Below are 16,768 nucleotides of genomic sequence, written 5' to 3' on the forward strand. Positions count from 1 at the left end.
AATCTGGGGGCACAGAAGGATTGAAATGCATCTTCAGTTAGTGAAAGAGTCATTTTTGAATCCAGTTCTCTTGTCTCTTGATCTTTTTTGTTCTTGCTGTTCTCCATGCTGCTTAATCCCCTAAGAAAAATCATTGCATTGCATGCCCATAGTTTTCAAGGTAGAATCCAAATACTCTGAGTCAGGTCTCTGCCTCCCTGGGCAACCTCATCTCTGCCCGCAGCATTCTAGGCTTACTGAAAGACTCAGTTTCTCCAGGGGCCAGGTAGTGCAGACTTCATGCCCTGGCCTTTGCACATACTTTCTTTCCTAGAATGCCCTTCTTCCTCTCTCCATCTGGCAAGATCCTCTTCATCCTCAAGACCGTTCTTCTGGGAGATTCCTCCCCAAGCCACATGACCTGTGCCCCGTCTTTGCTGCCATTAGACCCTGTGCATGTATGACTCTCATAGCACTTACTCTTTTGAGGAGCTCAGTATTGGTGTGCTCATGGGCAGGCAGATGGTTGAAGGTTCTCATGTTGAGTGCTATAGATGTGTAAAATACTGAGGTGATGCTATATGAAATATATACAGAAAATGTTATGAACTAGTTACTGTTATCCATGATCTAACTGGGGGTCAGAGGGAAATTTTAACACAAGAAAGTATTACAAGGGGTATTGTTAGGCAATAAATGATTAACTGGTCAGATGGGTATGCCTAATCAACATGACAGGCATCCAGAGCAGAGCTGGGAAGAAAGGACTTCCTGGAAGAGGAAGCTTGAACAGGGCTTTAAAGAACAAGTAGGATTTGGAGAGGAAGGAGGGTTTTCCAGGCTGTGGAAGAAAATGAAGGGCCTTGCCCTTCCCAGGGATAGTCTCCTGGTGACCCTGCACAGGAGGTCTCTCTCCTGCCCCATCCCCTGCCTGAAGACAAACACAAGAAGCAGAGCTGACAGTGTCCACATGGGTTGAGAGGTCGGCCTGCCCATGCTGGCAAGGTGCTGTCTCTCAGGTTATAGAGAGGATTTAAAGAGGTAAAAGATGCACAATATCTTTTTTTTTTTTTTAATGTTTATTTTTGAGAGAGAGAGAGACAGCACTTGAACAGGGGAAGGTCAGGGAGATGGAGACACAGAATCTGAAGCTGGCTTCAGGCTCCAAGCTGTCAGCACAGAGCCCAATGTGGGCCTCGAATGCACAGACCATGAGATCATGACCTGAGCCAAAGTTAGATGCTCAACCGACCGAGCCACCCAGGTGCCCTGATATAGAATATCTTGAGCGGGGGGGAAGCTAAGAGCCCAAGGCTTCTTCCCCGAGACTCTGATAAAAGTTTAACCTACATCCTGAGCTTCAAACCAGGTTGAGCAACCCTGGATTATGTGAGGCTTGAGCCTGCAGGCACTGACAGAAGCTGGGCATTGAGAAGTATGAAGGATAAGGCCAGGCAGGCTCCAGATCTTGTTCTGGTCCACCACCAATTGGCAGTGTGCGTTGGGCAGGCCACCCAGCTTCTTTACCTCTGTCTTCTAATCTGTTGAGTAGAGCGATGGCATCTGTCCTAAGTTGTCATGGAATGAGGAAACAGTCACATTGAAGTACTCTCGAAACTATAAAATGCTGCACAAATGTACGGGGTTGTTCTCGCATTTGTCAGATTAGTCACAGACATTTACTCTCCTGGAGACATGCCCACATCTTTAAAAGCAAAGGCACCGCTAGACACTCCATGACATTAGATGGCACAAGTTCTGGAGTGACAGGTAGAGGCTGGCTGAGCCTGAGGGAGAGGCACTCGTTTCTAGGGTTGCCTTTCCCCTGTACAAGGCAGTGGTAATAAAGCTTTTGTTAACCAGAGACCACCCATCTTGCCTCATATGCCTTTTTTCAAAGTCTCCCCCCGTAGACTTTGCAAATGAGGACAAGTGCCATGTCTGATTCATGTCTGTGTCCCAGTGCTTAACCCAAGGGAGAGCAACATTAGTACATATTTGTGGTGATGATGTCTTAAAAAAAAAAACCCTGGTACCAGATTTGATTGTCATAATATTTAAACACATAGTGTTCCTCAAATGATTTCTTATCATACCCATTTTACAGATAGAAGAACTTAGTAGTGGCAGAGCTTAAAGTCAGGACTGCATGACCCCATTACCTTAAATCACTTTCTCACTGTGGGAGACAGTGGCTTTTTTTTGTTGTTGTTGTAATTTCAGCAGTGCTGGCAAGTGGCCAGGGCTACATGAAGGGCTTCAGGTACTACTTTCACCTCTGCTGACTCCTTGACACTGCTGAGTCCAGGGAATCCTGCAGAGTGCACATCAGGCACATACTGGCCACACCACCCAGGTATAGACTTTGCAACATCAAAAGACAGAGGTGGGAGCAGACGGATGACAGTGGGATGCGTTATCATTCTCCCTGTGGTCAGAGGGGTGAAGAGACGGGAATGGCTGACTTAGAGGAGAAGCAGGAGCCTGAGCTCATCTCTCCCTGGGCTGGTAGAGGCTGGGAAATGTCTTCTTTTAGGAAGGGGTCAGTTCGCTGGCTGAGAATTGGCTCAGACAGGGGCCTCGAAAGACCACCTTGGTGGGCAGCTGGTGAGCCAGTCTTGAATGAGTCACTTTAGCTTTCGTGGATTTACTTACTCTTCCTCAATGAGAGTGGGTAAATATGTGAGGGCACGTGCCACACCTCTCCCCACACCTCCTTTCCACCTTTAGCTACTTGTTTTGGATAGAGAATAGTATGACATCATATGATCTGGGGGCTTCAGCAAGATCTTCTGGGAGAGGCTTCTCGAATTGGGTGATGTCAGGAAAAGAGCTTCCTGCAAGAGCACAGAATGGGCCTAGCTGACCTGCACTGGGTCCTAACTGATTGTAGCACCCTTCTCAACTTCAGTGTTCTCATCTGTGAGATGAGAAAATAAACTTACACCTCACAGGCTTATTCTGAAATAAATAAGGAAAGGAAAATGCTCTAGAGATTGTAGTACACTACTCACTTCCAAAGAGTATTCTGTGGAACACTAGTGCTACAGGATTTTAACAAGGACAAGGGAGAAAGAGTCTGTCAAACGGTACTGCTGACTAACAACCAAATTAAACAGCTGGTTCTTAGTCAGCAGTGCGCCTTTCAGAAGGGAAAAGTGTATGCAGGATTCCCCAAATGGGACCACTTTTCACAGACAGAATGAACTTTGGAAGCACAAGACCAGACAGGAAGGATAATAGCTGACATTTACTGAGAGGTACTATATGCCAGGCACTGTTCCAAGCCCCTTTGCTCATAGTGTCTTGTTTAATCCTTAAAACATCCCATGAGAGGGTACTGCTCTTTCCATTTACAGATAAACTTGGCACAGAGAGGTTAGGTAAGTTACCCAAGATACACAGTCAGTAAGTTCAGAACTGGGATCCAAACACCAGGGTCTGGCTCCTGAGCTCACTTATTAAACAGCCACGCTCTAAAACAAGGTAATACTAGGACCTTATTTATGTATTACGTATTTATTCACTAATTCATCAAGTATTTGTGAAGTGCGTATCTATGTCCAGACACCAAACTGGACACTGGGGATACAGCTCTGAAGACAGTCACACTTCCTGTCCTCAGTGAGCATTTGGTCTAGTAGGGAACATAGTCAAGTACACAGATGGTTACAACAGAATATGATAAATACTGTAATTGGGAGATGCTTAAGGTGCCAAGGAAGCCCTTAGGAGGAATAACTGCCTCAAATTTAGGAAGAGTAATACTGGAGGAAGTGACTTCTAATCAGAGGCCTAAAATGAATTGGAGTTAGTCAGCTGAAGGCATGGAGAGGGAAAAGCGTTCCAGGCAGTGGAATAGTATTTGTAAAAGTTCAGAGGCAAGAAAGCTCATTAGGAAGGGCATGGTGAGAGATGAGACCTCAGAGATGAGCAGGGGTCTTCCTCACATACATTCCTTATTAGCTAGACTATGATGCTGGTACTCTGCTGACATTTGTCCCTGAACCGAATAGCCCCAACTGTGTTCCTTGAGTTCATCTGCTTTTTATGGCAAACATCCAGTGTATACCTCTGTCATTGTCCTCACAAAACAGTGTTATAATTTGTCTGTTCCTGATTCTTGCATCAGACTGTTAATTTCTTAAAGTCAAGAATCATGTCTTACTCATTAGTGTCTCCAGAAGCTACTACTATGCATTGATGCTCAGTAAATGTTGTTTGTTGAATAAGTGATGTGTTTTCTTTGTAAAATGGATTATATCCTTCCTGCTTTTTTGAGCCAACTATCCCTTTTCCTCAGGTTCATCATTATATTCAACAGCTAATGTCCTGTGTGGCAGTTCAGTGATACCCTTAGGGGCTTTTGAGGTGCTGTATTCTGTGACTTCCTCTTTCAGCTTTTTATTGTGCTGTTCTTTTCCCTTCCTGCCTGGGCAGCCCTTGGTTTTAATCAGTTTGCTGGATTCTGAAGCCTCCTCCCCAGGCTTCTTGTTTGTTTCTCCTAATCTGCAGTGGGCTGGAAACAAGATCACTTACTATGATTTGATAAGACTATTTGTGACTAAGAGTTAGTCATTTCTGAGTTAGGTCCTAAAGGCGACCTATGGGGAAAATGCAGATGCACGTGGGACTTGTATGTTAGCTATTCAGAGGCCTTCTTCCTGTTCTTCTTGCTCCAGGAAAGGTCAGATAACACTCAGGGGTTGGGAGAGGTCATCAGTCTGGAGTGCCTCTGTGTGGTACAGAAGAACTGATCTACCATTAATTGACTAGACTACAAGAAAGTCTGTCTGTTCTTCAACTATACACTCCACCAACTTCATTCTAGCCAAACACTTGAAATGCTTCCACCTAAGCTCGCTTATCCTGGTGCTAGCTACAAACCTCAGACCGATCTTTATTAAGGCAAGTTCCAAGGAGAATGTGCTTGTACCTTCATTTGAGCAGAGAAAGAAGAGGGAGTGGGAACCAAGGCTAAGACCAAAATGTCTGGGCTCTGGTTCCCTTATTTGCAAAATTAAGTGACAACATGATATGATGTAAAGAAAGAGGACTTGGGGGTGCTGGTGGCTCAGTCAGTTAAGCCTCTGACTTCGGCTTACGTTGTGATCTCTCAGTTCATGAGTTCAAGCCCCACGTCGGGCTCTGCACTGACAGCGTGGAGCCTACTTGGGATTCTCTCTCTGCTCCTCCCCCATTTGTGTGCACTCGCTCTTGCTCGCTCTCTCTGTCTCTTAAAAAAATAAAATAGAAGAAAGAGGACTTGGATTAGACCTGGGTTTTAATCCTCACTCAACCACTCATTGACTATGTGACCTCTATACCTCAGTTTCCTCATCTGTAAAATGGAAATTATAATACCTACTACAGAAGTTAGTTAGAAGAATTAAATAGATTGTGTGAAGTGACCATTCCAGGCAAGAGTAGAAGGTCAGTAAGTGAAGTCTACTAGTATTAGGAAGGGATGTGACAGTCTTCTGGTTTGGGGGACTTTTAAATAGGAAGTCTAGTTTCACAAGAGGGGAATTGCATAGACTCCATTCCGTGACCACTTGGAAAAGAATGATTTGGAAATGGTATGGTGCTTTTAACTACCTAGGCAAGGTTACCTGTTGACTAAATTATACCCTTTATCCAATGAGAGTTAAGAGGAGCCTACCTTTGCAAGCCCTATGGGCTAGGGAAGAGGGTGTACAGGTAGGTAGACCCAAATTCTGCCCCCAACAAACTCAACTCAGGTGGGAACATAGACTGTAGTTCCAATAATTTCTCCATGAGGCAAAAAAGAAACCCTGTCCTCTATGCAGGATACTTACTGTTCTAAGTGGTCTCATTTCCCAAGGTGGGGCCCCAGAGGTGGGATAACCTTACAATTTATTGTCCAAACTGGGACTGTCCAGGACAGTAGGCATAAACCAGACCCATCCAGGGTACACTGGGACATCTGTGGTCACCCAGCCCAGAGGGTCCTGCAGAAGTGATGGAACTGGTTTTAGATTCTTTCCTATCAAATTAGAGGGAGTCATGAATATTAGCACTGGACCGAACCAAGGGTTTTTGGCTCTTTGACCACACGAAATACTTATCCTCCTTACCTTAAAAAAAATGTTCATAGTACATCATTAAAAGTGAAAAAAAAAAAAAAGATAACAAAACTGCAATATAGTAAGCTCTAATATTATAGGACCTATATGCATGTACATATATAGAGAGATACATATATATGTGCTTTGTACGATTTATATGTAAGACACACACATACACACACACACACACACACACACACACACACAAATATATATATATATATATATATATATATATATATATATATATATATACATACCAAAATATTAAATGTAGTTTCTTGAGTTGCTGAACTGTTGATGCCTTTTCTACTTTGTATTTTTCTGTGGTTTCAAATTTTTAATGGCTTTTTTAAAAAGTTCTTTCCAAAATACTATTAAATACTCACTAGATTGTAAAAATCTTCAGATTAGAGAGATGTATGGCTGTTATTAGCAGAACAGTCTCTTTCTCCCACCTGACTCCTCCATTAGCCTACCCCAACCTTCTTTATTCACCTGGATAGTTTCTCTTCACCCTTCAAGACTCTCATTTTTTGGGATACTCTCTTCATGCGCAAAGTGAGCTAAGCTCTCCTCTGCTTTCTATATCATCCTGTTATACCTCTAACATAGCATTTATCTCCGATAGCACTGTAAATATCTGTTTGTTGTCTGCCTCCTTCATTGGATTGAGTCAGGGATCATATCTGACTCTTTTCTGTGCACCCAAATGAATCCTAACACATAATAAATGTCAGTAAACATTTGTGGAATTAACTGGTTTTGCTTTACCACCTCTTGCCCTGCACAGATGGCCCAGCACTTAGTAGGTACATCATGTGTTTAGTAAGCAGGTACATGAGTGAGGGAGGAAAATAAAGAACCAAGAAAAAGGTGAGATTGGTGGCTCATGGCATTTGTTGCTAATGGAAGGGTTTGTGTTGCTGTCCCTCCAGTCCTGGTCACCCGAGAGGATGACTTCAACAACCGGCTGAACAACCGCGCCAGCTTCAAGGGCTGCACAGCCCTGCACTACGCTGTCCTTGCGGATGACTACCGCACAGTCAAGGAGCTGCTTGATGGAGGTGAGCGTGTGGGTGATGGGGGTGGGGGTTAGCAGGGAAAGAGTACCTGGCAACCTCTCTGCTCTGGAAATGCTTCCCCAGAGCTCTGTTATTCTTCCAGAGCTGGAAATGCCTCAAAGATGGCTGCAATTCATGAGAGTGGGTCTGGGCATGTGTGATTTGCCCTTCTGTGCCTGGAACATGTTCTTTTCCTATGTGTGTGTCGTATCGCACAGCATCTCCTTGTCTGCACACACTCCGAGTTTTGATTGTGACTCTCCCCATAAGTGTCCTCTCTTCTCCTCTGTGACCTCCAGAGCAGGGCTAGTGGAACAAGACAGGAGGCCTTCAAATCCCTACCAGTGCAGGTCTCAAAGATATCCTTCTTGATCCCATCCCCCCACCTCAGTCTAAATTAGGCCCTTTCCATTACTCTGGGTCATGGCACCCTGTTCTTTCCTGTAATTACTCTTGTCACAATCTGGAATTAGTTTAATGTGTTCGGTGGCCTTCTCCCTAACTTGACTCTGAACTTCCTAAAGGCAGGAACCATGACTAATTAGTCCCTAGTACCTAGTACAGTACCTAGCATAAAGTAAGAACTCAATAAATCTTTGTTCAGGACTGAATACCCTCCCTTTGGAGAGCATTGGTTTAATTGGAAAGGCAGTATATGCCATCCCCAGACAGGCTGGACTCATTCTGTCTAGGTCTGGTACAGAGTTACCTGCCACCCTGCCAAATACTTCCCAAGCTGTCACTTTCCCTCCCACTTCCCCCTATCCCACTCTGGCCTCTTCTTGGGGTAGGGAAAGAAGCATCTTGCCAGGATGTGACATGGCCAGGCCTCTGAGTGAGTGTGGCACATGACTGCCTGTGTATGCCCTTGTTGCCACTTCTTGAGAGCCTAGGGACCCTCTCTTGGGCCAAGATCCTTCTCAGTGGTCATTCTTCATAGAGCCTGGGCTCAGGAAGGGGCCTCAGAAGTCCTCTAGGTCACCCTGATTGCCTGCTCCCTCTCCTCCTGGCAGGAATCTCCAAGAGCTCACAGGGTGGCATTTTCTTGGATCCTGGCAGGGACTGAGGGAACCCTACTTCTTCCCCAGGAGTCCATTCCATTTTAGTTCTTCTCTGACTGGTTGAAATATCTTTTTTAAAATACACTGTTATTTTCTTATCTATAATTGCTGCCAACTGTCCTCTGCAACCTAATCACTTTTTCAAAATCCAGTATTCAAAGAAATTCTTTCAGTCCTAGAGCCTTTGCCTCCCCAAGCTAATATTCCCAGATCATATTCTAGTCCTTGTCATGTGCTGGGCTGGAGGGATTTCCGGTAATCCCCAAACTCTGCCACCTCCTGTCAGCCACAGCCATGCTGGCTTAGAACCCAGGCCTGGCCCATCCCCCCAGCCTAGGCAGCAGAGTGTGCCTGGGCCTGGGACATGAACACTGTGAAGCATAGGACTGCTCATGGGTGTGGTGACAGTGCAGGGGTGTCTGCGGATGGGATGACTGATGCTTTCAGAGCAAGAATTCACTGCTCTCAGAAGCAGAGACTTAGAAAACGTCTCAAGCAAGATGCTACTCACTTTGTCCTTTGGAAAGATCTCAGGCAAGACATTTGTAGCTAAGAATTGGAGCATTCACCATGGGGCTTCTCTCTGCCGTGCCTTAAAAATCAATCAATACTCCCAGCCATTGTCCAGTGGTTTACATTCCCTGCTTCCCCTCAGCCCCCAGACAGACAGGGAATTCACTCTAAAGAGACACCCTCTCCCCAGTCTTCCAGATCGAACACCTTTGAAATGAAGATGCACGGGACTTTTATGAAGCACTCCCCACCCTACCCCTCCAGGCCAAGGCTGGTCCTTTGAGCCGTTCCAGGGGCATGGTTCCTGCCTGTTGACTTGGAACAGATGCCCTTAGCCCCCAACTTTACAGTTGGCCCACCTGCCTTTTTACCCAGCATCTAGTTACACCCCCTGCCCTAGTCTCCCAGCCTCAAGGGCCAAAACCATTAACCCACTTATTTCTCCTTTCCCAACCTGAACAAGTGGCCGTCACTCAAGGCCTGCAGGCCTGCCAACTTCTAACCTCCCTCCCCCCTTGACCTCTGTTGGTCTGCCTGTATGTGTGACCAGCCAACCGAGAGGCAAGATCCTGCTCCCTTGTCCTAGAGGCTATTGCCAGTCACATTTCCAAAGTCTTCTGACCTTAGGTGACCTCTTCCAAAGGGTTTCAGGGAAGGCAGCAGGGCCTGTATTTGCCACTGGCTTTGCTGCAGCAACTTAGAGGGAGGCTCTCTGTGAGATCCAAGGCAGGCATAGGCACAGGGCAGCCTATGCTCACGAGATCCACACAGAACCCTTGTCTTTGAAATTACTTCATCCATAGGGATTTGGGGCCCCCAGATTGTAGAGGGTTAGAGCTAGAGTAAGCAGCCGCTCTTGCCCTCTGGCCAGCGGTCCCCATGTGAGAGCTGGGAGGTGGTCCAGGCAGCAGCATCAGTCTGTTAATGTGGTAAGTTCTCTGACCCCTTTAGAGGCATGGTCACTTCAGGAAAGTGTCTGAGGAAGGACACCTCAGACTTCAGAGTCAGGCCAACCTGGTTTGAATCCCACTTCCCTCACCTACTAGCTGTATTGCCTTGGACATGTCAACTTAACTCTCTAGGCCTGCTTTCTTGTCTGTCAAATAATACCTGGGAAGTACCACAGGGGTTAGGTGAGGACCAGTGATAATGTCTGTAAAATCCACGATATGTGGAAGGTGCACCATGATTGTATAGAGAAGTCAGGCTCTTCCTCTGACAGTTCTAATCCTTCTTATTTCCTCCCCATGCTAAACCTCTGTTCCTGCCTAAAGGCTTCTTAATTCTGTCTCTGCCACAACTTATTTAAAACACCCTTGTGTTCCCTCTCTTCTCATCTAGACCCTTGGGCTCTTCAAGGTCTCCCTTTCTCAGGAAGCTTCTTCTGATGTTCTGGTCCATTCTGATTGCACCACCTCTGAACTCTTGCAGGGTTGGGCTGGGTGCTTAGCATGGGCTATGTCTTCATCTTTAGGAGGTCCTGTAACATAGTGAAAAGAACACAAACTTGGGAGTCTGACGGACCTGGTTTTTTTTTTTTTTCTTTTTTTGTTTTTTTTTAACGTTTATTTATTTTTGAGACAGAGACAGAGCATGAACAGGGGAGGGGCAGAGAGAGAGGGAGACACAGAATCTGAAACAGGATCCAGGCTCCGAGCTGTCAGTACAGAGCCTGACACAGGGCTTGAACTCACGGACCATGAGATCATGACCTGAGCTGAAGTTGGACGCTTAACCGACCGAGCCACCCAGGCGCCCCAACAGACCTGGTTTTAAATCTCAGCTCTGCATTGTCAGTGTGGGCTAGGTAGTTGTCATCTCTGAGGCCATGGACTTCAGGGCATCCTAAGATGGATCAGGCAGATTGACCCTGACCCTGAGAGACTCTCAGACTGGTAGAGGAGATAGATATGGAAACAGGCAGTGACAGCTGGGTGGGTGTCTGGCTGGGAGCTGGAGGACAGGGGCTCTAGGAACAAAAGGAGGAAATACCTACCTCTGCTTAGTGAGCAGGGAGGTGGAGTCAGTTACAGAAAGCTTGGGAGGAGGGGGCAGGGGTTGTGCTTAAGTCCTATCAGGAAGGATAATGAAAGTTTGCCAGACAGCTTTGCGTGGACGGTACTGAGTTCTGAATTCACGGGTAGCAATTCTCTATTCTTGAGCTCCATACAAAAGTGGAAATCTTTGTGGTTTTCATTCTGTAAACATGCTGCTTCTGCCTGTATTGTTGGCTTATGAACAGGAAAGCTCTGCCTCTGCTCTTGACTGCCAAGTACAAGAAAAGGTTGGAGGGACGCAGGGAGGGAGAGACAGGATGACTGGGATGAGGAATAATTGGGGAAGGTAGGGAGCCGCCTCCCTCAAGCCCCTGGAGCTGACTCATCCCAGTATTTCTAGGGCAGTTAAGGGTTTTTGCAGCTATTTCCTCTGAGGGATGTGATCCCATGGCCAAATCCATCTTCCTAAGACATACCTCCAGTCATGGCAGCCTTTCTCAACTAGGATTCCTCCAGAGAATTGAGCCCTAATGCTCTAAGGCATCCACAGTACACAGGGAATAACTCCTCTCCCAGGCAGCTGAAATGGTACGAGTTATCCACCACCATTCGTGGGAGAATTGAGAAAATCATTACTGAGATAATTTCCTATGTGTGGTTCAGAGGAGAAACCCAGTTGAAGAAAGCTGCAAGGAAAGAACACAAACTGTGAAGTCAGGGTCTCAATGCCAGCCCTGCCACCAAATAGTGTGTGGTCCTGGGCAAGCTCCTGACTGCTCTGAGGTTGTCTTTCCTCTTCTGGAAATGGGAGTATGCCACCTGGTGTCTGTGGTTTTGTCAGACTTAGGGCATGTGTAGGCTCTACAAAGTAGGCACTTTATAGATGGTCTTGTATTACTTACTTCAAAAATACTCAGTGCTTACTTGTTAAAAAATAAATACAAAATAAAAAAAGAATCCTATCCATCCTAACTTTTTTTTTTTTTTTTTAATGCTTATTATTTTTGAGAGAGAGAGAGACAGAGACCAAGCAGGGAGGGGGCAGAGAGAGAGGGAGGCACAGAATCCGAAGCAGGTTCCAGGCTACGAGCTGTCAGCACAGAGCCCGACGCAGGGCTCGAACCCAGAGACTGTGAGATCATGACTTGAGCCATAGTCAGCCACCCAACCAACTGAGCCACCCAGGCGCCCCTACTCATCCTAACTTTTTAACCTGGTTGTTCTAGTCATGAACCTCACCTAACTTTTTTCCCCACTGCTACCGTAATATCCAGCTATACAATAATGTCGCTTCAGTGTTCCCACCTTGGTGCCTTTACTCATGCAGGTCTTCTGCCAGTCGGTCCCCATCTTGAATGCCACCTCCCTTCTGAACTCTTCCCTGCTCCCTGGGATTTGGGTCCAGTCCCCATTACTAGATTGAGGTAGATTGAGGACAAGGACTGTGTCTTATTTGCCCCTCCCTCCTTTGCCACAGTGCTCTCTGCACATAGTTTAGCACATGTCTAGATGCACTAATCATCTCTTAAGCCACTGTAGACTTTCTGTTTGGAGATGTGGTACTCTTGCTTCCTGGCCCACTCGTTCTTAGTGTCAGCATGTATCTGGTTTTTTGGAGCTTCACATATGAGCAGCCTCTTTGCAGCTACGTTTGTAGTCACAGTACCTACCACTGCCTTTTCAGTGCTCATCCCCTCAGAAACACTTGGCCTTTATGAAACCTAATAGCACTTTCCCTGGGGCTTCCCTTAGCCTCTTTTACCTACTTTCATGGCTCTTCCTTGTCCTTCTCTCCAAGTGTGCAGCTCAGTCGTCAGTGTTAACCAGCCATCATCAAATGAGTCAAATTCCCCACCATCTCTGCCTAAGGCAAAGAGCCTTTCCAGTGCTGACATCTTCCCTTTAACAGCCTGTTAGTTTGTTTTTGGGGCTGGAAACTTAGAGTTCCATTTCTTGTTCCACTTCACTGTCTGCCCATCTGGCTGTACTACCAGATGCTGAGGGAGTCGGCTTTGCCTCAGGCTGTCCTCTGGAAACTTCACCCTCTGATTCTTGCCAGCAGTGCAGAGAAGGGGAATGAGCACTGGGCTGAAGATCAGATATTCAGGCTCTGCCACCAGCCAATCCTTTCTCCTTTAGGCAAATCCTTTCTTCTCCTCAGTAAAACAGAGAAGTTGGAGTAGCTGATCCCACGGACCCCTTCGAGTGAGCTTCAGCATCCTATATAACTCCTAGGCAAGTCTTTTCATTCATTTTGTAAACACTTACTGAGTACCTCTCCTGTCATAGGCCCTACCCTAGGCACCTGGGAAATAAAGATGATCCAGACGTGGTCTTTGCCCTTAAGGAACTCATAGTTCAGAGAGGAAATCAGACATTTTAACAAAGACTTGCCATCGGGTATATTAATGGAGATATATAGGAGGTACTGAGGGATCACCAAGAAAAGACCTTTTCTGTCTCTGGGGAGGGCAGGGAAAGCATGGTGTAGGGAATGGTGTCTGCACTAAGTCTTACAGGATGAATACAAGTTTACCAGGTAGATGAGGGAGAAAGGCAGAGGGAACAGCATGTCCAGAGGCATGGAGTTTGAAGCAGTATGCTGTATTTAGGACATTTCAGGTAGTTCAGAAGAGCTGAATTTATAGGGTATGGATAGAAGGCTCAGAAGTCAAGAATGAAAAGCAGGAGCCAATAAGGGAGGCCTATACCAAGATCTGCTAAAGAAATTGGACTTTATCTTTCAGTGGGAAAGCATTAAAATTTAGGAGAGGGAAGGATTGGATTTATGTTAATGTGAAAAATCACTTAGGAGTTTCAGAAATGTTTATCAGTAATCAAATGGATAAATTCAAATTAAGTAAATTATGAAATGTTCACACAATGGAATAATCAAATGAATGAATGAATGAATGAATGGAATGAGTGAATGAACAAACAAATGAACGAACGAACGGTTTCTTTCTCTGTACAACAACACAAATGAGTCTCACAAACCTAACATTCTGGACACAAGCCAGACATGAAAGAGTACTTACTATGTGACTGCAATTATATACAGAGTTCAAAATAGACAAAAGTAGCCAATGGTGTAAGAAGTGAAGGTAGTAGTTACCCTCAAGCGGGCAGATAGTTACTGGGCACCAGGGGGCTTCTGGGATATGTAATGTTCTATTTCTTTATCTACATGCTGGTTGTGCAGGTGTATCCACCTTGATGAGATTTCTTTGAGCTATACCTTTATGTATTTTTTTAACTTTTCTGTGTATATGTTATACTTGAGAGAAAGGTTAAAGAAAATGGAGAAACATGGATGAGAAGAGGGCATGATTGGAAAAAGGGAAAATACTTCGTTTAAAAGCTACTGAAATTTTCTAGGTGAGGCCTAACCCAAGACAGTTGAAGAGAGAGAAGACTGATCCCAGAAAGAGTGAGGAGTAGGATCAGACAGTGAGAGGGGAGGAGGAGTCAAGATGAGGTCCGAGTTCTAGGTTGGTTGCCTGAATAGATGGCATGTACCTGCACTGAGATAAAAAATATAGGACTGGAGTGGCTCCTGGGTGGCTCAGTTGGTTAAGCATCTGACTTTGGCCAAGGTCATGATCTCGTCGTTCCCAAGCTCGAGCCCCACATTCGAGCTGTGCTGACAGCTCAGAGCCTGGAGCCTGTTTCAGATTCTGTGTCTCCCTCTCTCTCTCTGCCCTTCCCCCACTTGAGTTCTCTCACTCTCTCTCTCAAAAATAAATAAACATTAAAAAAAGAAAAAGAAAGAAAAAAAAATACAGGACTGGAGGTACAGGGGAATGACCAGTGCTATTTTGAATGTTTACTTCTTCCCTCCCTTTTCCCTCTCACTTTTAGGTTCTGAGGTCCAGTGTTCTAATGATTCCATTGCTGCTTTCTCCCTTCTTTGCACTCATCTGATGAAACACTAACTGTAGTTTGTTGTTTGTTTGTTTGTTTTTTTAAAATCTTTATTTATTTTTGAGAGAGAGAGACAGAGCATGAGTGGGGGAAGGACAGAGAGAGAGGGAGACACAGAATCGGAAGCAGGCTCCAGGCTCTGAGCTGTCAGCAGAGAGTCCGATGTGGGGCTCAAACTCACAAACCGTGAGATCATGACCTGAGCCGAAGTCAGATGCTCAACTGACAGAGCCACCCAGGTGCCCCAACACTAACCGTAGTTAAACCCAATTTCTCTTCACTTCATGTCTGAATCTGAAGAGCTGAATATTGCTGGGGGAAAGAAAAAATCATACAATCATGCTAACTGGACTCACTTCACATTTATGACCATAAATCCCAGACGCTCAGCACTGCCAGCTGCCCCACTGTACTTGTGATTAAAATCACCATCTTATTTTGGACCAGGACACCTTTTTTATGCCTTCTTTCTCCTCAGACCTCCAGTCCTCTCCTTTAGCTCCCAAGCAAATGATCCCACCTCCTGCTTACTATAGAAAATACATTATAGTTCGAAGGGAACTACCTCATCTTCCCACCGCTTCCACTAGCCTACCACATCTGTACTTGAATGCTGCCTTCCTTCCTCTGCAGTTCCTAAGACCAGCCCTGCATTTGGGCTCAGGCTCCTATTTTCAAGGTCTTTGCTCCTCTGGGTATCCCTTATCTCTCCTGTATTAGCCGTGTTCCCCTCTCTGCTGGCTGATTCCAGTCAGCACAAAAACATGCCCTCGTTATCACCCATCTTAAATAAAGCAAACTAAAAGTTTCCTGGGATCTCCCTCCAGCTGCCACCTCATTTCTCTACATCCCTTCATGGTAAAAGTCCTGATTACGTCCCTACCCACATAATCCACTCCCCCAACTCCTGTTTTTTCCTCTGTCTCAGTGTCACCCTGGCCAAAATATTCATCTATTTTTCTCCCAAAATTGGCATGTTAGGGCTTCCCCATCTCAATAAGTGATACCATCATCTGTGTAGTTTTCAGGCCCCAAATCCTGGTGTCATCCTTGAATTCTCTTTTTCCCTTACATTCCCTGTCAGGTCCTTCAATAAGTACTGTCAGCTGTGCCAGTCAAGCACATTTTGAACCCATTCCTGTTTCCCCTGTGCCACTGCCTCACCTGTAGTCCCCGTGCAGGATGACGAGCACCACAGGTTGCTAAGTTCCGCCATTTCCACTCTTGTCTCCCCGAATCCATCTTCCAAAAAACAGCTAGGCGATCTTTTTTCGAACATAAATGCTATCATTGTCCTACCTAAAACCTAACATTGGTATGCCACTGACACCAAAATGAAATCCAGACTCCTTACCAGAGCCTATAAGGCCCAGAGCCCAGACTCTTGCCTGTCTGTGTGACCTCATCCCTAGCCATTCTCCCCCGTTTTCACTCTTCCCTAGTGACACTGGTCTTCTCTTGTCCTGCAGGCACACAGAACTTCTCATGGCAGGGCTTCTGTACCTGCCTGTCCCAGAGATGGGATCATTTCCACCTTGGGAATTCAGGTCTCGACTCAAGTGCTGCCTCCTCAGAGAACCCTTCCCTGAGCACCCTAGGAAAATAGCTCCCTGGTCACTTTCTATCATATTACCCCACCTTATCTTCTTTATCAGTTCCCAAATGATCACATTTATTGGTTATCTTTTTCTCCCCCACTAAAATGTAAGTCTTACAATCATAAGAGACCTTGTCCCTCTATTTTACTGCTATAGTTGCAGCTCCTAGGGAAAAAAACCTCACAGCTGGCATATGGTAGGCGATTAATAAATAGCTGTTGACCAACCAGGGAACCAGTGGGACAGTGTTGTAGACATGTGCAGCAGGCAGTAGGATAAATGAGTCTGAAGCTGAAGAGAGAAAAGACTCTAAGTTGGCCATGAAAATTTCAGAGTTGGCAGTCTCTTGGGGGTGGTGGAAGCTGGCTGAGTCTGTGAGTTGCCCATGGGAAGTTACAGAGCTAAGGAGACCCAAGGACACAACTGAGAGAACCTGCATTTTTGATGTGAGCGTGAGAGGGAGAGCCAGTGCAAGACATTCAAGGAAACAGAGAGGGAAAAGGGGAAGCAGAAGAGAGTGGAGAATGGGTTGCTTTAAGGCAG

General features: G+C 45.7%; 1 protein-coding gene across 5 annotated transcripts in view; it reads left to right on the forward strand.

Annotated features, from left to right (window-relative positions):
- Positions 1-16,768, forward strand: part of CLPB (caseinolytic mitochondrial matrix peptidase chaperone subunit B) — a 142,360-nt gene that overhangs the window by 65,207 nt on the left and 60,385 nt on the right. For all 5 annotated transcript variants that reach the window (XM_042957754.1, XM_042957752.1, XM_042957753.1 and 2 more), the window contains one exon: positions 7,007-7,135. In XM_042957754.1, the coding sequence (XP_042813688.1) occupies positions 7,007-7,135 (129 nt within the window). The remainder of the gene's footprint in view (positions 1-7,006; positions 7,136-16,768) is intronic.

Source organism: Panthera tigris, chromosome D1, assembly GCF_018350195.1.
Source record: "Panthera tigris isolate Pti1 chromosome D1, P.tigris_Pti1_mat1.1, whole genome shotgun sequence".
NCBI lineage: Eukaryota > Metazoa > Chordata > Mammalia > Carnivora > Felidae > Panthera > Panthera tigris.